Raw genomic sequence first — 22,219 nt, forward strand, 5'->3', positions numbered from 1 at the left:
CTACAATATTTATCTATCGCCATTGTAAAGAGCAGAGATTCTGCACTATTTACCCTTTTTCCTGGTAAAAAAAAAAAAAAGCACAGATGCTGCACTAATTATGCTTCGTCCATGGAAACAGCAGAGCTTCTGCACTATTTACCCTTCTTCCTTATAAGTAGCAGACATTCTAGACTATTTACCCTTTGTCCTGGTAAATAGCAGAGATTCTGCACTTTTACCCTTCGTCCTTGTAAGTAGCAGAAATTAACGACTATTTACCCTTTGTCCTTGTATATAGTAAAAAGCACAGATGCTTCACTATTTATGCTTTGTCCATGGAAACAGCAGAGATTCTGCACTATTTACCCCCCGTCCTTGTAAGTAACAGAAATTCTGGACTATTTACCCTTTGTCCTGGTAAATAGCAGAGAGTCACCCTTGTTAATAGAGATTCTGCACTATTTACCCTTCATCCTTGTAAGTAGCAGAAATACTGCACCATTTACCCTTTGTCCTTGTAAGCAGCAAATATTCTGCACTATTTACCCTTTGTCCTTCTAAACCATCGGGGATTCTGCACTATTTACCTTTGATCGCTTTAAAAAGTAGAGATTCTACACTATTTATCTATCGCCATTGTAAAGAGCAGAGATTCTGCACTATTTACCCTTCCTTGTAAGTAGCAGAAATTCTGGACTATCTACCCTTTGTCCTGGTAAATAGCAGAGATTCTGCACTTTTACCCTTCGTCCTTGTAAGTAGCAGAAATTCTGGACTATTTACCCTTTGTCCTTGTATATAGTAAAAAGCACAGATGCTTCACTATTTATGCTTTGTCCATGGAAACAGCAGAGATTCTGCACTATTTACCCTCCGTCCTTGTAAGTAACAGAAATTCTGGACTACTTACCCTTTGATTAACCCTTCCTCCTTGTAAATAGTACAGATTCTGCACTATATACCCTTTGTCCATTTACCCTTCGTCCTTGTAAACAGCAGAGAGTCTGCACTATTAACCCTTCCTCCTTGTAAATAGTAGAGATTCTGCACTATTTACCCTTTGTTCATTCACCCTTCGTCCTTGTAAACAGCAGAGATTCTGCACTATTAACCCTTCCTCCTTGTAAATAGTAGTGATTCTGCACTATATACCCCTTGTCCATTTACCCTTCGTCCTTGTAAACAGCAGAGAGTCTGCACTATGTACCCTTTGTTGTTGTAAACACCAGAGAGTGTTTACTATTTACCCTTCGTTCTTGTAAACTGCAGAGAGTCTGCACTATTTACCCTTCGTCCTTCGCCAGTAGAGATTCTGCACCATTTACCCTACGTAAGTAGCAGAAATTCCTGACTATTTAGCCATTGTCCTGCTAAATAGCAGAGAGTCTGCACTATTTACTCATCACCCTTGTTAATAGTAGAGATTCTGCACTATTTACCCTTCATCTTGTAAGTAGCAGAAATACTGCACTATTTACCCTTTGTTCTTGAAAATAGTAGAGATTCTGCACTATTTACCCTTTGGCCTTGTAAACAACAGAGAGTCTGCACTATTTATCCTTTGTCCTTGTAAACAGCAGAGATTCAGAACTATTTACACTTTGCGCATAGACGCTTCCTTGTTTTAAACACTAGCTAAATGCTGCTCTTCCCCCGTGAGTCAGCCAGGCGATATACAAAAGACTTGATAAAAGTAAAAAAGAAAAAATAACCCAATCATGATTATTTAAAACAAGGATTACAAAAAAATGAATGGTGCGCTGAATAGTACAGGTGAAACACTGTTAAATAAATGAGTGATAAATCAGCTAAAAAAATGTGGGTTTTTGAGTATTCCGAATGAATGTAGGAAGAGGAAGCGAGTTGCTGGTCGTTTGTGATCCCAGGGAGAATGTGTATGAAGAGATAATGTCACATGCAGACATGTAGGCTTTGTAACCTACGAATACCATGGCATAGGGGACTCTTTCCCGTTCATCATCCCAAGTACTGCAGCTCCTCAACCACAATGGTGGGCAGAAACAAGGCAGGATCCATGAAGGAAATGCAGGAAAACTTAAACAAAAGCCAGTGCATATTAACCAAGACTTCAGGTAAGGTGATAAAACTTTCAGGTGTAAGTGGTAACCATGACAACAGAATCTGAGATGACCTGCAAAGGGTTCAAGGAATCTGGCGGTGATCCACCTAGAATGAAAAAGCCGCCATTCAACCAGAACAAAACCAAAGATTGGATGGCAGTCTGGCCATCCATGAGAGACGTGTGTTATGCCAAGAAGAAATAAAGTGCCCTTGTGGAACATCAATAGGAGCTTTGAAATGTAGGTCGGAGTCGAAGGTGAACCCAAGTGGTTTGGCTGAAGACACCAAGGAAGGAGGGGCAGCCAATGAGCTAGAGTAGGGCAGTCTACCTCAGAGATGGAAGGGGACATTAAAGAAGTAAGAACTCTGAGGGCCTCATTACGAGTTTGGCAGTATTACGGCTGTAAATCTGTCAAAATACCACCAAACTCAATTACTACTACTGTCACTTGGTTCAGTGGATTTATCACGGTATTACAAGTGGTGGTAATTTCCCACTTTCTGAGTCCATGGGAATTTTTGGCAGATTTACTGCTGGTGGAATTACTCAGCAGAAAATCCGATGGTTTTTGGAGGTAAAGTGGACGATTTACCTCCAGCAACAAGCTGGAGATGAATCCGTCACTTTTCCTCTGAAAATCGGCAGATCTACCGTGCAGTAATTTCACCAGCCGTAAATCCGCCAAAAGTTCTAATTTGGTGGAGCAGGAAAAGTGGCGGTAACAGAATTACAGCCACTTTCTGCCCGCACCCCAAACTTTTAATGAGCACCACATGTTTTGAAAGAAATACATTTTTAAAAGTGGGAAAACATCTAATCTTCAATAGCTCCTTTTAGGCAATTTCATAGTCGACGAACGTTCACCAGGGATAACACTATGATAGAAATTCGTTATTGGGAATTGAGAGCCCAGAATCACCAGCAAGTCTCCCAGCGGTTCCCTAAGCATGGTAAATAACTTGTAAGCCTCAAGCAGCGTTGTTGCTATTTATAGTTTAGATAATAATGATAACAACATTGGCAGGACGTAGACCTTACTTTAAACCGCTTTCGCATGTCTTGCTCTTTCTTCTCCTTTTCTCTCTGCTCTTTCTTCTCCTGCTCCTGTCGTTTCTTCTCTTCCTTCTCTCTCCTCTTCTCATCTTCTTTTGTTGACGCAGGACTTCTCAAAATGAAGAAGTAAAAACAGTTTGATCGATCAGTAGAACTAAAACCTTTGCACCGCGAATTAGATGATGTGACTGGGCATGCATTGCTGGGCTGTTCGAGGCGCCCGTCAGGTTTTTGGGTTACCCGCAATATCTATTCGAAACATTTATAAAATTGAATATGGAATATTTAAATACTTAGATGGGCTTTCCGGAAAACGAATTGTGTTTGATAATTTGGTGGCTCGTCCAGCTTATTCCTATCTCTGTAGGTGTTCTGCCACACCTGTACAGACTGATCAAGACCCGCGGAGCAGAAGTAGTTCAGAAGTCAAATCTGTATCGTAAGATAATATCCAGGAATTACCTAACTAGTTATGCTTGTGTGCGGGAACTATACCACTATATACATATTCATGACATAAAGACAAGTCGATGTTGAATTCTTTCTTAGGTCATTTATATACATCTATCATAACTCCTGCTTCACTGATTCTTTAATGTGCAATAAATATGAATTTGGGTTTTTATAATTATATTCATGCAAAGTATTGGCACCTTGAACAAGTATGATTCTTGCGCAACTGCATGTATGGTCTTTGGAATCCTAAAACTATCTTTCCACTGTAGTGTGTGCTTCATCTTGGAAACGTTAAAAAAAGAAGAGAAGCTTTCCTCCACCTAGAGGTCGCTAAACACATGCTATCAGGCCATATGAGAACTAACAGGATCTACAAGGATCGGGCTTGGGCCACACCTTCTGAAATGATGCATGATTGGGTCTGAGCATCAAATCGAATGTGCTGTACTATTAGTTCATGATCCTTGAAGCTACCTTCTCCCAAAGGTTTTTGAAGCACTAAGATTTCCATACTACATCCTATGTCTTGGCCGCTGCATTCTTGAAAGAGAAGACGGACTTCAAGTTCTTCTCCATGGATACAGTGAAAACTAGACTGAGATTTTCCCCTAAATGGTGCATTGTCACAGGGGGAAATAAAGACCCCCCAAAGTGGGTGGCTAGAGGAGAGCAAGGCGCTGTCCTTTGTGTCCTGTTCTCCTATCAGCCGCCCACTGCGGAAGACTGCGCTTTGCCGGCCGAGCAAAGCACAGCATTACTGCATTCTCTCGGCCATGCCCATATCCCTTCCTGCTATGCCATTGCACAAGTGCTAGGATGCTAGAGAAGAGATGGGGAGAGCAGGCGCGCATGCTACTCTCCAGGCACAGAATTCCTGCTCTCTCATTCCCAAGTCTCCCAGAGGGCACATTTTTGTTTGCTAATTTTAGCAGACAAATTAATCCCAAAACTCAGACAATGATGCAGGCAGGTCACACATTTGGAAGTCCGCCATTTCCAGAGACGAGAAGGAGCCACCCAAGATATCTGCTTAGTCTTTACAAGGACTCGTAGAAACAGCTATTGCTTGCCAAAGCCAAAGAAGAAGCAAACACTGTTCAACCAGCTGAAAAGTGGCACACAAATTAGGATCTCTGATTGGCGCAGATCTCTAGTGGCTCCGGCATGGCTCTGCAACTTTTGGTTCTCTAGATGTTTTGGTGAGGGATCGTGGTGGGTTTCGTCTCGACAGCCAAATGTTTGAGACCATAGTCTAAGGTAACCTATTAGGAATATCCCACACACTGACCAAATGGAGGGAAACGGATTACTCCTGAAAGGTGCCCTTCCTCATCTAAGTGGCTACTCTGGCTTACTTAGTGGTAAGGGTCTGAGGCACATGATCCTAGGGTGTGCAGTTCTCTGCTATTCAGACGGGGGCACTTACATTACTGAAGAGAATGGGGTGCTGCTGATCGTGTTCCATGATGTCCTAGGACGGGAGGATAGTTCAGGGGCAACGCGTTTGTCTTGGAAGCAAGACACCACAGAGCAACACAGGTACGAATTCCAGTCCCATGCTTAGAGACTCGTCTCTGGTGTTAAGCACGTAATAAAAGGTGAATTAATGAATTAATGTCCTTGCCGGCTGTAGCTGCATCTTCTCCAAGACGGTCAAAAGTGTGCCTCCTGTGAGAGCCGGTGGCACACAACCCTCTTTGCACATAGTTATTGCTGTCAGTAAATACATCAATCTAACCAAGGTGAGCTGTGGGACACATTATAATTTGAGTTCAAATCAAACAATGTATGCCAAACTTTACCACTGAATTCCGATTGCATCTACTGTGACTGTGAGAGTCACAGAAAATAGGGATTGAGGTTATCTAGGCATGCATATGAATGCACACATATGATTATAATTGTTCTTTTATAAGGCATTTAAAACTAGCGAGTGGTTTCTAAGGGAGGGATGGGGATTCGAACTTGTGTTGCATTGCGTTGCCCCTGAGCTATCTTTCCTCACATATGCACATACAAAAATGAATGAACATAAACTGTACCTGTTGTCATCTATGCCTTCATATATCTCCTCGTCACTCTAGATAAAAAAAATGAAAGAAGCAATTTATCTGCATTAGATTCATGTATAAAGAAAATAAGCATAACAGGCTACGTGGCGAATACACTAATGATGCATTGAGCATGTTTAAGTTTATGCATGACGTGGCAACACGTGTGATTTAACATGTCCTATCTCCTTTGATGAATAGAATAATGTTAATAGTTAAAAGAGTGTTCCCAAATGATTTATTTCGGTGTTTTTGATATTTCGTGCACTTGAAGACAAATTTCATCAATCTACAAAGTCTGACACTACTTCTGGTTTCATGTTAGCTTATTTGTGAGGGCCTTATCCAGCAAGGAGGCAGTGGAAGTACTTCCGGGTTACAAAAAAGGTTCCCTAGCAAAAGGGATGTCTTGCTTCTTGTTTCTTAATTGTTTTGGGGGATTATTCCATGAAACTGCCTTTGGAACAGAAGAAAATGGATTCTTAAGAACACTGCTTTTCAACAAAACATGGACACTATATTCTAAGAGGCCGATTGGTACTTGATTCGTGAACCTGGTGGTATTGCCATCATACATAAAAATTCTATCGCCTTCAGCATTTCCCTTGTGCATCAAATCACATCAGCGGAAGTACTTACAGCCAAATTAGCTCTAACGCTGAATCAGACTATCACATTCCACCTGATCTAGAGGCCTGGGCCCATATCCACTTTTGCCGAAGACCTATCCTACATTATTGCCGGTAACACTAAATCTAAATCTCAAATCATCGTATTAGGAGATTTCAACTTGGGTCTCCAAGACACTAATGATGCTCCAGCCTACGATATCAATAAATTGCTATCTAATTTAGGCTTCACACAACATATCAACGAGCCCACACACTCCAAGGGCAGAATCCTGGACTGGATAGCTGACCTAAATTGTGAAATCAATGTGGAATCTAACCAACTATGTGTGTGGAAAGACCACCACTTAATCACCTTCAGTATTCCTGCCAGAATTATCAGTACCACTCTAGATGTCCCACCTGCGATCTCCCCAAGAAATAAGCAAAACATAACTTGTGAAAAACTACTCCCACTAATCCTCCCAGTTCTCAATGAACACACTTCCTCATGCACTGACCCAACTGTCCTGGTAGACATGTTCAATCAGACTATGCTGAAAGCCCTTGACCACATTGCTTCCACCAAATCTAGAAAGCCTAAACCACGGGCTCACCTCAACTCCTGGTTTACACCACAGCTGAGAATCCTACGCAAAGAAAAACAGAATCTAGGAGCGCGTTTGGAAAAGTAATACCACTGAAAGAAATAAAGCAAGTATTACCCTAGCCACTCTTAACTACAAAGAGGCCATACTTCAGGTGCAAAAAGACACCTATAACAAGCAAATCGAACAAGCAATATCAAATACTAAAGAGTTATTCAGAATACTAAAAGAATTGGAATCCCCTGTCACCCCACCTGACACCTGCGCCAAAGATAGTACGTGGTACACCAATATTCAAAAGGTGCTTCTTGGGAAAATAGCTACTCTCCAAACCAAAATCAATGACAAAAAAAACCTGTCTGCAGATTGACCGGCAACCTAAAGCCCCTATGGTCAGAAACGACACCAATCTCGACTCGCTGAAACCATTCAACTTTTCACCCCCTTCCATCAATGAAGATGAAAATATTATTAACAACCTCAAACCTTCGAACTGCCAGGGTGACCTCTGCCCTGCTCCGATTATTAAGGAGGCCTCTCATGATCTAGCTCCCTTCATTACCGCTCTCATAAATTACTCATTTAGCTCTGGAATTGTCCCTGACAACCTGACGGACGCCTGGCTCATCCCGCTCATTAAAAAACCATCATTGGATGCAAATATACCAACCAATTACAGGCCCATCACTACGGTGCCATTCTTGCTAAATATTCTCGATCAAGCTGCCTATTTGCAGATCCGAGATTACTTGGAATCCAACAAACTCCTGGGACTGAGGCAATCTGGGTACCATCCACGACACGGTACTGAAACTGCCCTTATTGATCTTAAAACACAGATTGAAGACCTAAAAGATAAGGGTAAACTGGCCCTACTACTCCTACTAGATCTATCTGCGACATTTGACCTTGTAAATCACCAAATACTTTGTCGACACCTCAAATTAGCTGCCCACTTTTCTGACAGAGCAATGGCCTGGATCAGCTCATTCCTGGATAACAGATCTATGAGGGTTTTCTCCCCTTCTGCGGCCGCGGAACACTCACCAGTCACTTGCGGGGTACCACAAGGATTGTGTGTTTCAGAGCTTCTCATCCTAGGCTCTCACCAAAGACTCAACAAACTAGACCCCCCGTTTAAATCTTTCATCATTGATGGTAATATCATCAAGGTCACAAAGGATACCAAAACGTCAGGCATCCATATCGACCCCACCCTCTCTCTTGCCAGACAAACTAACGCAGTATCCTCCGCTGCAGCTTACACATGTAAGCTCATCACAGCATGTCATCCTTTCCTATCGCCAGCCAACTGTATCACACTAGCCAGGACCCTGGTTATGTCCAAAATTGACTATTGCAATGCCCTCTATCTTGGCACCAACTTCTGCAATATTAATAAGTTACAGATCATCCAAAATAATGCCATTAGAGCTGCACTAAATATCCCCAGGAACCAACACATTTCTGACACCAGACGGAGCATCCGATGGCTCTCAGTAACTCAAAGAATCTCTCTAAAAGCACTGGCTCTAACTCATAAATGCCTCGCCAACCAAGCGCCCAGCTATCTTGCCAATAGATTCTCTATCCACACATCCAACAGACCCCTCAGAAGTGCTCAGACTAACTGCCTCTTCATACCCCATTTCAACCTTCAGAGATCTGGCGGGATCAGTTTCCCAGTCTGGGCGTCAAAACTTTGGAACTCACTCCCCAACCCACTTAGAGCCGAACCCTCCTTCCTGGCATTTAAGAGAAAGGCCAAAACCTGGCTGTCTGCCCAAGACCTGCCCTTGAATCAGACCGCTTGCGAAGTGATCTATCATGCTCCAGCCTACGGCTTACTCTTGTGTAAATATGTAATTAACTGTCCTTACAATCTGTATCTGTATATAATTCTGTAAATGCTCTCTTGTTTTATGTTTATACCTTGTTTGTAGCCCAAGTGATGCGCCCGGATGCCCGTGGACCTGGTGCGCTATATACATAAATAAAATACAAAAAATACAAATACAAATACGTTGTACTATCACTCCCATGAGCCGTAGCCACCATATTCAGAGAAAAGGATCTTGGGAGTTGTAGTGCAAAACAGCTTGACGGCTACAAATTGGGTCCAGTAACTAGTACCGCAATTTTTACACACGTGTATCGCGTCGATCAAGCTTGCATGAAATTAAAATTGTTATCACTAAATGCTGGCGAGACCTCAAATGCAGGCGAGTACTCAAAAATAGAGGCAGAGGTTTCCGTACATTTAACATAAAAGTGAATACCATGGCCGAGTCACAAATGGTCTCAAATGCACTACAAAATTGGAAGATGCATATGTGTGAAATGTGAATGAGTAACAACATATAACAAGTGAGATGCACTGGTCGTAAGTAACATTGTATGTACTCAACTCACGCTAGGGCTCTGCAACCTGTGCCCCTCCAGATATTTTGCACTACGACTCCCATGATCACTCTCAAAGAACTATGCTGGCTAGGGATGATTGGAGTTGTATTGCAAAAACATCTGATGGGTGAAAGGTGACAGACCCCTGACTTAGACCGTGCAGCATAATGTACACATTTGCACATAAAAGAATAGGTTGGGAAGGCTCGGAACTGCAATATTGACGTATTTGCAAATGCAAAAAGGGCTGTTCATGGAACTGACAAGGATATTAGATTCAAATGATGTTTACACCTGCTCAGCACTAATCCTATTAAGAGTCATAAAAACGGAGATAAATGTTTTGTTCCTGTTTCCCCGGACCGGATATAGCCCATACTCTGTTCTATTGCAGCCCAGTAACTGAACTGAGACCTACTGCAAGAAATCTCTTTGTTCATTTGTGAATATTTTCTAACAGCAGAACCTTAAATCCTACACGGTTCGCCCTTGGCTGCTGAGACTTGCAACCTTACCTTCCTATAGTTACCATTAATTGTTGTATTGTGGCCTGATGTGCATGCAGGCCCTGCTCTGTGCCGCAAGCCCCTACTCCCCACCCCCCACCCACAGTCAACAGAGCACACACAACACACTGTTGCTTGTCTGGGCTCCACAGGTGCTGGGGCACTCATGTGATGTGCCCCCTTTATTTACCCACACGCATCGAAGTTATGTCCCTCTGCTGCGTAACTGTTAAAGACACAGACACCCCACCCCTTTTTCATAACAAAAAATAGAATAAGCAGGAGTAACACTCAATAACATTCAGAGTAATGAAACTGCCATCTCCCACCCCAACATGTGTATAAGTCCCGGATTAACACCACAACGGGTTGCACAGTCCTTCACATGACCAGGCTGCTCGACTCAGGGGTTCAGTAGATAGTCATTGAGACGGGCAAGTTTCTCCCTCCCCTCCCTCCGGGGATACCTTCTTTTACCTTCCCGGCTCAGACTCTCCTCACATGTATCCCCTCGATCCAGGGGAGCCGATGGACAGACAGGCCCACCACCTTTATCTGGTACCTCTGCACATTCTCTTCTCGGGACTGTCTCCGGCCTGACACCCTCCCCCAACCTCTTGAAGAAGCTGTCGTTTCTTGTGACAGTTGCCTTCCCATCGGGTGCTGTTGCCATTGACGCTTTTTATTGTGACAACTTTGAAGGGATTGGGTTCATAAGTCAATGACATCTTTCCTTGTGGGTGGTGGTTTCTTATCAGCACTTCATTCCCTAGGGCCAGCTGATGTTGTCGAAGGCCCCTTCTCACATTCTCCACTTCCATCCGATCTCGACGGTCACTCTCCACTTGGTCATCATCAATCACTACTGGTTCTCTAGGCACTGCGCCTGGCAGAAGGCCTCTAGGGCACCCTTGAAACATTGCAACTCCAGTCGAGCCATGAGGGGTCGCTCGTAACTCTCGGACGAATTGGTACAACGCTCTCTGCAGGCTCTGACCCTGTCCATGGGCAATCCTAAAGACCTTATTTAGAGTACTCATAAACCTTTCTGCTTCCCCATAGGCATGTGGCCAAACCGGCGTGACTTTCTGGTGATGTATTCCTTACTCCTCAATTAGCTGGGCAAAGCTACCCCCTTGAAACTGTAGCACATTGTCTGAACAGAGAGTCTGGGGAAATCCATGCGTGGCAAATATTTTTTCTAGGGCCACCGCCACGTCGTCAAATGATACAGAGTCCAGAAACTCCACTTCAGGGTACCTTGACCATTGGGCTGCCACCACTAAGAAGTGAACAACCCATTCTGTGGAACCATAGTCTGTGTGCACCATCTCTCACGGTCGCATTCCACGATGCATGCATTCAATTTGAGGTTCTCTTTGCACTGGCGAGGCCGCCAGGCACCACACACAAGATGCCACAAAGTCCTCCACTTGCCTCTCCAGATCAGGGAACCACACCTTCAACTGGAGTCTGGCTTTGGTCTTGGCCATCCCTTGGTGTCCCTGATGTGCCAGCTCTATCATCTGCTGGATTTTGTTGGCTGGCATGACCATTCGGTCTCCACGTAGCAGTCGTCCCAACTCAGCAGTGAAAGCCAGCTCATCCCACACTCTCCAGAGGTGCTCTAGAGTTGTTCTAGCTTCCTGAGTTATTTTCCCTTGGCTTTCCAGCACTGACTTCCACTCTCCTTGTCAGGAGCGCATCTCTGAGGATCCGAAAATATTTGTCTCCCTCGGACACCCTTACCATTTCTTGGATGGGTATATAGTTCGGGGTGGTAGATTCCACCAGAAGTTGGACGTGCTCGTCAGCCTTCTCAACACTGGTCTTGTCTTGTTTCTCTGCCATCACCTGAGGGTGCCGCGACAGATAGTCAGCTGCATTGTTGGTCCCTGGCCAGTAAATCAGCGATACTCCATACTCTAAGAACGCCAGCATCCATCTTTCAATCCGAGCTGGCGGCTTTGATAATGGTCCCGCCATGATCAGCACCAATAGCTAGCGATCTGTTACTACCATCACTGGCCTGCCAAGCATGTGTAGACAGAAATGCCTGCACCCCCACAGCACCGCTAGAGCCTTGCGCTGAATTTGAGAGTACCGTTGCTCTGTTTTTGACAGTGCTCGACTGGCGTACGGTATGGGCTGGGCTGCACCTTGGTTGTCTTTCTGCATCAGAACCACTCCTAGTCCAAATGGGCTGTCATCAACCACTACCTCTGATGGAAGAGAGGGGTCAAAGAATGCCATTGTGTCATCGGCTGCGAGTGCCCCCTTCACATCCTCGAACGCTGGCTGATGGAGATGGCCCCATTGCCAGGTCGTATCCTTCCGTGTGAGGATACTCAGGGGTACTGACCGCGTGGCCAGGTTCCTTATGAACCGGCCACAATATGTCACCATGCCCAAGAAACTGCAGACTTCTGTCACGTTTTCCGGGGGCTTCGACTTCCATGAGGTCCTTGACTTTCTGGGCGTCTGGAGAAAATCCACCCTCCTTGAATACAAACCCAAAGAACTCGATGCTCGTCTTGAGGAACTCACATTTCTCCTTGTGTATTGTCAGGCTCAATGCTTGGATGAATTCCAGCGTCTTCACCAGGCATGCCATATGCTCCATCTCTGACTTGGCGAACACCAGGATGTAGTCACTGATGTTCAAGACATCCTCCCGGTCTGCCAGTGCCCCACGTATCAGGTTTTGGAACACCTCTGCCGCAGACGGCACACCAAAGCTCAGGCGCTTATCCCGATACAGCCCTCGGTGTGTGGTAAATGTTGTAATATACCTGGAGTCTGGATGTAATATGACCTGGTGGTACCCCGCCTTTAAGTCCAGCTTGGAAAAGAACTTCACACCTTGCAGCTCTGCAATGATGTAATTGATCATCGGTGTGAGGTGCCTTTCCCTCTCGATTGCCTTGTTCAGTAGTCGCATGTCCATGCAGATTTTGACTGAGTCAGGCTGCTTGGGTTTGCGGGCGATCACAATGGGAGATACCCAGGGTATTGGGCCATCCACTTTTTCAAGTATGTCCAATTTCACCAGGTTCTCGAGTTCCTTGTCCACCAGGTCTCGTAGATGTAACGGGACCCTTTGATGTTTTAGGGCCACTGTCTGGATTGACTTATCGATGTGCAGTCTCACTGGCTCGCCTACCTCTGGCCAATCCCCTCATAAAACTGATCAAACTTCTGGAGGACCCCTTGCACATCCTCAACATAAACTCCATTCCATAGGCGAAAGTGATGATTCCTAGTGCCTCTGCAGTTGCACAGCTCAACAGGGTGTTATTGCTGACATCTGTTACTTAGAATCAAGCTTTGATGGAACTGCTGCCATGTTCATAATGAATGCTCCTACCAGCGGAATAGGTTGTTCTAACCCAGATCGTAAATATATGTGCCTTAGGTCGATGCAGACATGGGGACACAGCCATTGCCTCGTAGTGCACCATGGCCATAACATTGACCGATGCACCAGTGTCCACCAGCACTGGCACCAGCGATCCGTCCACCTGCACTGTGCACTTTGGCTGCCTACTGCATTAGACTTCTGCACATTAACACTCAAGATGAAGAAAACGTTCTCATCATCCTCGTCCTCTTCAAGCTCCTGAGTAGACCTCTCTTCTTCCTTATCCACAAGGGACACATTTGACGGGCGCTACTGTCTGAGGAAACCTGCTCAAAAGGGGCCCCTCCATACCACAACTGGCAGCGGTGCTCTGCATATGCGCACATAATGGTCCATCGTACCACACCTCCCACAAGCTTTACCTTGTGCCGGACACTCCGCGGGGTGTGGTAGGTCATAGCCACACTTCAGGCATGATTTTGGTGATCGGCCACTTCTGTCCCTTGGCAGACCAGCCGGCTGATGTGCCCCTCCTGCCCCATGGCCATGCTCGACAGTGCATACCTCCTCTATGTCGATGAGCAGCGTCTATTTTGGATGCTCTTATCTCCACTACCTATGAGATCGTTCCAGCTGCAAGATCCGAGGTAGTGTGAGGCCTGGCTCCTGTAGCACTAGAAGCCAGAGTTTTCCAGAGGTGCATCCTGTAAGAGGATTCAATTCAACACTACAGCTAAGTCAACGCCTAGTCTATAATACTGAATGAAAACCCTTATTGATATATCTTTAGGTCCAGTTCATGCGTTCTGGATGACTACCCCTATATAACACCCCTCTCTTGGAATCCCCCTGGCCCCACTGAGCCAAGAAGTAGTTCTGTTTTGCAAGTTTAAAAGGTTTATTTGATAATTTAAAATATATATATATCACACTTTATAATAAATTAATAATTGAATAGCACACTTAATCTGATATGATAAAGATCAACAACGGAGAATCTGGCACTAGCACACTTCTTATAATCACTAATGAGTTGACATGAAATGGATAAGGTAGCACACTGGTAAATAGGAACAAAAGTATAATGTGGTAGAGGATGCTTTATGTAAGCTCAGGTGGATGCAATATTCAATGAATGCAGTACAGAAAATACTCAATATGATTTCAACCAAACAATGTAATCACTTTTCTCTGGCAATCCCCTCCCCCCCTTGATGCAAGGCAAGGAAATGGAAGGAAAACACACAGTTCTCAGAAATGCAATCAAATGTGATTCAGTTCACCCCAGCAAGCTTAGACTACAGAAGTTTGAAAACACAGGCCCAAATTGCTTTGATATGTGCTGGCAATGAATTAAAAAATATGCTAAAATGCTTTTAATTCCCTTTTCAGAGGTTCAGGGTGAGTGGTATCTAGTTAATATTAGTCCAGGCTCACACTAGCAATGATGCAGGGATAGTTAGCAGGTTAAACGAATTTCTGGCAAATGGAAGGCAAGCAGCAGCAGTTTTTACATGTGAAGAATTTTGCAAATCGCGGTAAATTCGCGGATGCGCCGAGCGCTATTACAGAGGAACCACAAGGATCTCAGCTTCCAAATAAAAGTTACTGCAAGTCTCTAGCCCAAACGGTTGCGGAGATATGACCGATTTACTAGAGGTCGTTTTTGGTTTTTGCAAATTTTAAACGCACACTTTTTCAGCTTTAAAAATGATGGCAGGATAACACAATTGCTAAGCTGCAGTTCTACTTAGGTTAAAAATGGATTGAATTATATTATTTTAACTAGGAGATTGGTTCTGCACAGTTTTCTAGGTACTCACACTATATTCTTGAGTGAAATGGGCCTCGCCATGGATCTGGTCAGGGTTTTGGACTGGGCTCGGGTCTCTCTCTGGGCACAGCACTGCTTTCTCTCTGGGTACAGCACTGCTTTCTCCCTCTGGTCTGGTCTCTAGTTCTGGATAGATTGAAGTCTCTAGTTTGGCTCTCTGGAGGTTTGATGGAGGTAAGTTATGGATTTTTCCGGCAGAGCGTCCCGCTGCAGATGGAATTGAAGAGTCCCTATCTGTCCTGTCTGTCTGCTTTTATGTGTTTAGAATGTGGGTGTGTTCTAGCATCACTGACCCTACCTCTCTCTCAGCTTCTAATTGGTCAAACTTCCATTTATCATTTGATTGGGGAATGAACTGTGAGTCAGAGGGATGTCATTTTATGGCTTGCAGATAGGACACTCCTCTGTCAGATTGCACCCATTCTATATTTGATAATAAAAGACATATTTCACAGTTACACAGTTGCTTGAAATTACATATACATGGTGTGGCTGAATTTAGCCATGTCTCTGTCCAAATCTGCTGTTTCTAAGAGCTTGCATTCAGAAATGGCAGATAATTGACTTTTTAACTGATTTTTCACTTTCTGACATTGACCCAACTTTACATACATGTGTGCAGGGAGTAGGGACATTAACTGATGAAGTTTCAGATTTTTAACATGCATACATTTAGAGTAATATCCACTTTTCCGCTAAAACCCCCCTGAACATGCCACCGGGTCGAAAAACCTCTTAAAATGTGGGCAGAAAAATCACAAGAATTATGGTATCATTTATAAAATTTTCACATGTCCGCTCTATGAGTTATTCATCTTTTTAAAGTTATGTTCTGGCTCCAAAGGGGTGTGGTTTACCCTCAGCACAAGGTTGAATTTCTGGTTTTTTCCAGTTCTGCCAAGCCAGCTTGCTCTCACAGGCAGTGCCCCTCCCAGCTCCTGCCAAGAGGAAGCTACATTTTACGACTGCGGTAATAAAAACCTTTGCCTGAGTGAAGAGGGCTTTGTTCACTCTCCTGCAGAGCACAGGTAATTCAATTATCAGATAGATGGCATATCCTTAGTGTGGGCAGCAAAAGGAAGGTTGGCCTGGGAACACAGTGGTGACTCAAGTTTCACTCCTGATGGGGGTAGTTGCCAGGCAGAATTCAGTTCCTTAAGCCAAGTTTCAGATAAAATGTCACTTTTTGTTCCCCAGTTCCTGCATTCAAATAAAACTAAACATTTTTACATATGCAGCTAGAAGGCTGATTCTAAGTTTAAAACTATGACATTTAAACAGTTACAAAGGCATGTGACACCAAACATAGCTCACTCATTTAATCTAAACATTTTCGATTTTAGTGTCTTTAAATCCAGTGCAACTTAAACTGCTGACTCCATAGCAGTTTTGTTATAAGCATTGTTTTGGGCTCTTCATTTCCCAGATTTTGTAGGCACACAACACTCCATTCTACCAAATGTCTGCTGGTGTCCAGTGAGTTTTTAGATGTGTTGCAATGTTTAAAATAGACAGTTTGAGCCTGCCTTCAGAGAAACACAGGGTGGTTTTAAACTGTCGGCTTTTGGATAGTGGTGAGTACTGGTACTGCACCCATTTTTGGGATTTAAGAAAATGAATTCCCAACAATTCTAGGTTGCATTTGGCAATCAGCATTGCCATTCCCAATGGTTTCAGACTACTGTGTGGGTAGTCCAATGGTGGTTTTAGGCAGTTTCCTTCTGTGCCCATAACATCGGCAAAAATGAATGGCAGCCTATTCTTCATGCATTTCCCTGTGCATTTTCTGGGAAGCTCTGGCCATCATGATGTTTTCCATGTCAGTACTGCACAGTTTTGAGGTATGGCTCGGATGCATGGGTAAATACAAGCCACAAGCCCCCCTCTTGCGATGGCCATTCTATTTCACGAATGGGACTCGCAAGACCTGGGATGTTTCCTCATCTTCTTCCAATAGATGGCACAGTTCATCATCTTCTTCTCCATCCGGTACTGATCGATCGGTTCTCCTCGCCAGTCCTGATGGGAGTATTGGGCGGTCCACTGGGCCCATTGGATCTTCGTTCCCGGTCTCCGGATCGTCCTCCTTGGCCAGTCTCAAGGTCTTCTTTCTCCTAGGACGACAAAGGAAGAGCGGCAATACCTACTCATAGACGTTTTTCCACCACTGTTGAGATGGTGGGACAGCATATGCATTTCATCATGACGAAACATTACATTCTTATTTTGATAAAAAAAACAGTATAACTAAGAGACAGTTTCATGCAAATCACAATATTCTAGAGACTAGATGTGGTATGTTTTATGGTTGGAACTGAATTAGTCTGAGACAGTACCCGCTAGGGTTCCAGAGGATTCCTCCAGTTGTTGCAGAGTGTGCCTGGGATGGCAACATTTCAACTGGTTTATGTGGACCCACTTGTCTTCCCCCGCTGCCGAACCGCCTTTGGGGATGCGGATCTTGTAGGCCACAGGGGAGATCTTATCGACGATCTCAAAGGGTCCCTTCCATGTAGGCAAAAATTTGCGCTGCTTGGCCTGGTTCCTTTGGAAGTTGTATAGATAGACCCGGTCCCCCACCTGATATTCCTTCCTGGAAGTTTTCAGGTCATAGTGGGTCTTCATGCTATCAGCTGATCTTTCTAGATTCCGCTGAGCATACGCAAAAGCATGTTGGAGGTGTTTCCTTAAATTCTCTACATACTCATGAGTAGTGGAGGCATTTATCAGTGTCTGCTCTTGGGTCCTATAGAGCAAATGCTGAGGAAGCACCATCTTGCGCCCAGTCATCAACTCAAATGGTGACATTTTGGTTGCAGATGAAGGGGTAGATCTGATAGCCATTAGGACCAGAGGTAATCGGATATCCCAACTTGGCCCAGAATCTGCCACAAACTTCTTTAATATGCTCACAATTGTCCGGTTATATCTCTCTACTGCCCTAGAAGAAGCTGGTCTATAAGCAATATGCAGCTTTCTCTTGACCCCCAGTATCTCCCACATCTTTGTCATTACTTCACTGGTGAAGTGGCTACCTCTGTCTGACTCAATCCTTTGAGGTAGACCAAAACGGGAAAAAATGTGGTTAATCATCAAGGCAGCTGCCGTTTCTGCCTTGCAGTTTGGGGCTGGGAGACATTCCACCCACTTGGTGAACAAGCATGTCACAGTCAACATGTACTTATTCCCCCTAGCCGAGCGAATCACAGGGCCTACAAAGTCGATTTGTAAATCTGACCATGGCAGTGTCATCCCCCTCTTTTGTAAAGGCGCCCGGTGTGTGAGGGATGTCGGCTGAAATTGTGCACACACACGACAACCCTTCAAATATTGGTTGAGGTCCTGGCCCATGTGTGGCCAGTATGCAACCTCTCTTAAGATTTCCAGCGTTGTGTGAAACCCCCTATGACCGGCGGTGGCCGCATCATGGGCGTGACTTAACATCAGACTTCGGAATGAGGTAGGAACCACCCACTGATCGTGGCCAGCTTTGGATTTCCTTACCAACAAACCGTCTTGGATTCGGAACATTTTTGGACATTTCATCAACACTCTTAGGTCCTCTTTCCCAATGTAATCGGTATCCGTCAGGGGAAAGTTCTCAGGGTCCTCAAGGTGCTGGTAAAATTTACCAATAATTGGATCCCCCTTCTGAGCGGTAATCAAATCAGCATCAGGGGTCTCCTTACTCCATTGTGCAATTGAAAGGTCGTTGTGAGCATTTGTCTGGGACCTAGTGATAGCAGTGACCTGGATTTCCCCCAACAGGGACTCAATCTCAATTAGATCCCCTTGGATGGCCCCGGTTTTGGCCAGCTGATCAGCTAAGTCATTTCCAGTTTTGTCTGGTCCCTCTACTTTGGAATGACCCTTGATCTTTTTCCAATAGATGGTCATCTCATTCGAGGTGACCAGATCATCAATGTTTTGGATCAACTTCCCATGTTTCAAGGGTTTGTTGTTAGCACATAACATGCCTCTGGTTTTCCAATTAACCAGGTGCTCCACGAACCCGTTCCGTACATAATCCGAATCTGTGATTATGACCAGTTCGTGGAGTTGATGCTGGACAGCAGTGAGGATGGCCTGATGCACAGCCATCAATTCTGCCACCTGACTACTTCGGGGACCAATTTTGTATCCAGCGGAGGGTTCTGGGGACTCATTCACCCATGCATTCCCTACGCCAGCCACCAGTTCTTTCTCCCCGTCGTTGTCAACATGGTAAGAGCATCCATCCACATAGACAGTGGGCATTCCCTCACACTTGTCCTCTTCAAAGACTTTGTGTGGGGAATTAAGGTATGCCTCCATGTTGTCCTTTATTTTTAGACTTTCGTCCTCGAGACAGTTTTCTCTGGCACAATCATGCAAGTCAGCCAGACCTTGCGCGAGGGGACTCTTCTTGTTTTGGCCATATCTGACCTCCACAGGAAAGCCTTGCATTGACAGAATCCAGGAAGTAATTCGGGAATTACTCACATTTCCGGCCCGGATTCTGTCACTTTGGAGATATTGCAGAGGCTGGTGTGGAGTCTCCACTATGATGTGTTCCCCCTGGATAAACGGGCGGTAATTCTTCAATGCCCACACCGTTGCCAGGAGTGCCTTCTCACAATCGTTGAATTTTTCCTCCACAGAGGATAAAGTTTTGCTCGCATAGGAGATTACTTTATTGACCTTGTCATGCTTTTGGTATAATACTGCCGTCAAGCACGTATTAGAGAACCCTGTCTCCAGGAAGAACTCCTTGTTTCTGACAGGGTAAGCTAGGCAAGGCGCTTGTGAGAGGCTTCTTTTGAGTTGTTTTACTGCCTCGGCTTGTTCTGGACCCCATTCCCACTTGACCCCCCCCTTCAGGAGATGAATCAGGGGTCTGGTGATCTCTGCGTAGCCCTCAATGAACTTTCTGCTGTAATTAGTCAGTCCAAGGAGGCTCCTTAGTTCCCGCAGAGTTGTGGGGTCTTTCAGTTTCTGAAGTGCTTCCACTTTCTTTTCCTGGGGACAAAGACCCTGAGGAGTAATCTCATGCCCCAAGAAGTTAACACGGGTTTTACACCACTGTGCTTTCTGAAAGGAAAGTTTTGGTCCGGCGGCCCTCAACTGTGTCAGAACATAACGGATCTCCGCTATGTGTTCCTCAACAGTTGAGCTTTTGATGAGGACATCATCTACATAAGCCAGGTTACCCCTTGCACCCAAGTCGGGCATGGCCTTGTGTAGAAAAATGTTGAATTCATTGCCGGAGTTGAGGTATCCGAAGGGAGTCCGGGTCCATGTGTATTGCTGGCCCCCAAAGGTAAAAGCCAGTTTGTATTGGTCCTCCCTACTGACAGGCACGGTCCAGTATCCATTGGTCAGGTCTATTGCTGTGAATACCTGTGACCCCTGGATCTGGGCCAGCCCTTGGTCAATGTAGGGCAGAGGCCATCGGGAAGTATGGACCCGTTTGTTGAGCTCCCTAAGGTCGGCGCAGAGTCTCCACTGGCCGTTTGGCTTCAATATTCCCAGCACCGGATTATTGAAGGTGCTGTGGACTGGACGGATTATTCCCCGGGACTCAAGGTTCTTAATTATTTCAGTAAGGGACTCCATTGATGCGAGAGGCAAGCGATATTGCTTCACAAACACAGGAGTCATGCCAGGGTCCGTGGGGATTGTTGTTGTGTGGATGTCAGTGCAACCACAGTCATATGAGTCTACCGCAAAGAGATCTTGGAAATCCAAGAAAACTTGTTTCAACTTTTGCTTTTGTTCCAGAGTCACACAGGCATCAGCTAGGTTGACTCTCTCTTCCACCATCTGCCTGAAGCCTGGAAAGACTTCTGGTTTGGCTATTTCCGCGGCCTCCTCCAGCTGGGTGGAGAAGTCCCTGGTCAGAGTGCTGATTTGGACCGGAGGCTTCAGGTGGGAAAGGCAGCCCTCATGTACCTGGAAGATCACCTCATCCCTCCTGAAGTCACACGTCACATCTTCCTTACCATAGGGGCAGGAAGTGTACACCAGGAAGTTCCCCCCATGCCGGGTGAAAATCCTGTCTGGTGTTGTATTGTCCTCACTGTCACTGTCAACACAGTCCTTGGGGATTGGTCCTAACAGTTCATTTACAAGATCAATGGAGAAATGTCGGTCATCAACCGCCATTCCAATAATGGTGCCTGCGGCTAGAGTAATACTCTTTAAGTCGCTGTTATCCACCTCTATTGGAATGGTGTCATGTTCTATGTTGACTAATGGTGTTGGGTTTACCCCCAACCCTTGCTGTTGGAGAGAAGCATTTAGATGTATGTAAGCATCAGGGTTTTGCAAATATTGTCCTCTTTTAACTTTCACTTCCAGGGAGAATTGTCGGGTCCTTTCTGGGATGGTGACTTCCTCTTTGATCTGAATTTCAACTGCATAAGGTAGCAATTGAGCTGACCTAAATGCTTTTTCTGGATCATCAAAGCCCATGGGATTATCCGCTAATCGGGACCAAGCTTTGAAGTTTATTAGGTCCAAACTAATGGCAAAGCGATTGAGAATGTCACTGCCTAAGTAAAAGGCGGCAGGGACGTCTCGCACGACCCAACAATTGTGGACTATGCTCTTGTTGCCAATGGAGATTTTGAGCATACACCTGCTTGGCAGGAGATGTTTGGAATTAGGTGCTTCCAGGTCCATTTCCCATTTGTCTATCAGTTTGAAGGGGGGAATGGCTGGATCTTTTGGGAGTTGGCGAAACATGGCTTCGCTGATGAAGCTCTTACCGTTGTTCACACACACTCGAGCGAGAACAGAGTCCTTCCCATCATTTAACTGAACAGGGATGAACAACTGCTCTCCAATTTGCTGAATATCAGCCAGGCTCTGAGCTGATTTCACATCTTTCTGGACTATAGGAGTGGGAGTTTCAGATTGTGGATTAGTATAGAATCTCAGAGTGTTTCCTTCCAGCGTGGAGTACCACTTTAGACTGGAAGGAAGGTTGATTTTCAGAAATAGAGAGGACCCCCCATCACCAGTCTGTTGTCCTACTGCTATTACTGTCACGTCTGGAATTTGGCTATTCTGGAAGTGAAATTCTACTTGGTCAGATTTTTGTTCAACCATGTGGCAGGTGCCGTTTAAACTAACATGGTTGACACTCTGTTTTAATTTTATTGGTCGGCTAGTCTGGGTCCAGAGGACCTTGTTTACGCAATCTATTAAGGGTGACAACCTCCTCAGGAGGTCATTCCCTAGTAAACAAGGGGTGCCCTCTGGGGTCACAACTATGACCGGGTGTTTCAACT

At 45.0% G+C, this 22,219-nt stretch overlaps 1 protein-coding gene across 3 annotated transcripts in view; it reads right to left on the reverse strand.

The window, feature by feature from the left end:
* FYB1 (FYN binding protein 1) overlaps nucleotides 1-22,219 on the reverse strand; it is an 838,597-nt gene that overhangs the window by 242,400 nt on the left and 573,978 nt on the right. For all 3 annotated transcript variants that reach the window (XM_069627166.1, XM_069627167.1, XM_069627165.1), the window contains exons 6-7: nucleotides 5,617-5,654; nucleotides 3,104-3,227 (exon numbers count right to left, since the gene is read on the reverse strand). In XM_069627166.1, the coding sequence (XP_069483267.1) occupies nucleotides 3,104-3,227; nucleotides 5,617-5,654 (162 nt within the window). The remainder of the gene's footprint in view (nucleotides 1-3,103; nucleotides 3,228-5,616; nucleotides 5,655-22,219) is intronic.

The sequence above is a fragment of the Ambystoma mexicanum genome, chromosome 6p (assembly GCF_040938575.1).
Source record: "Ambystoma mexicanum isolate Mex_15411 chromosome 6p, UKY_AmexF1_1, whole genome shotgun sequence".
In the NCBI taxonomy this organism is placed as follows: Eukaryota; Metazoa; Chordata; class Amphibia; order Caudata; family Ambystomatidae; genus Ambystoma; species Ambystoma mexicanum.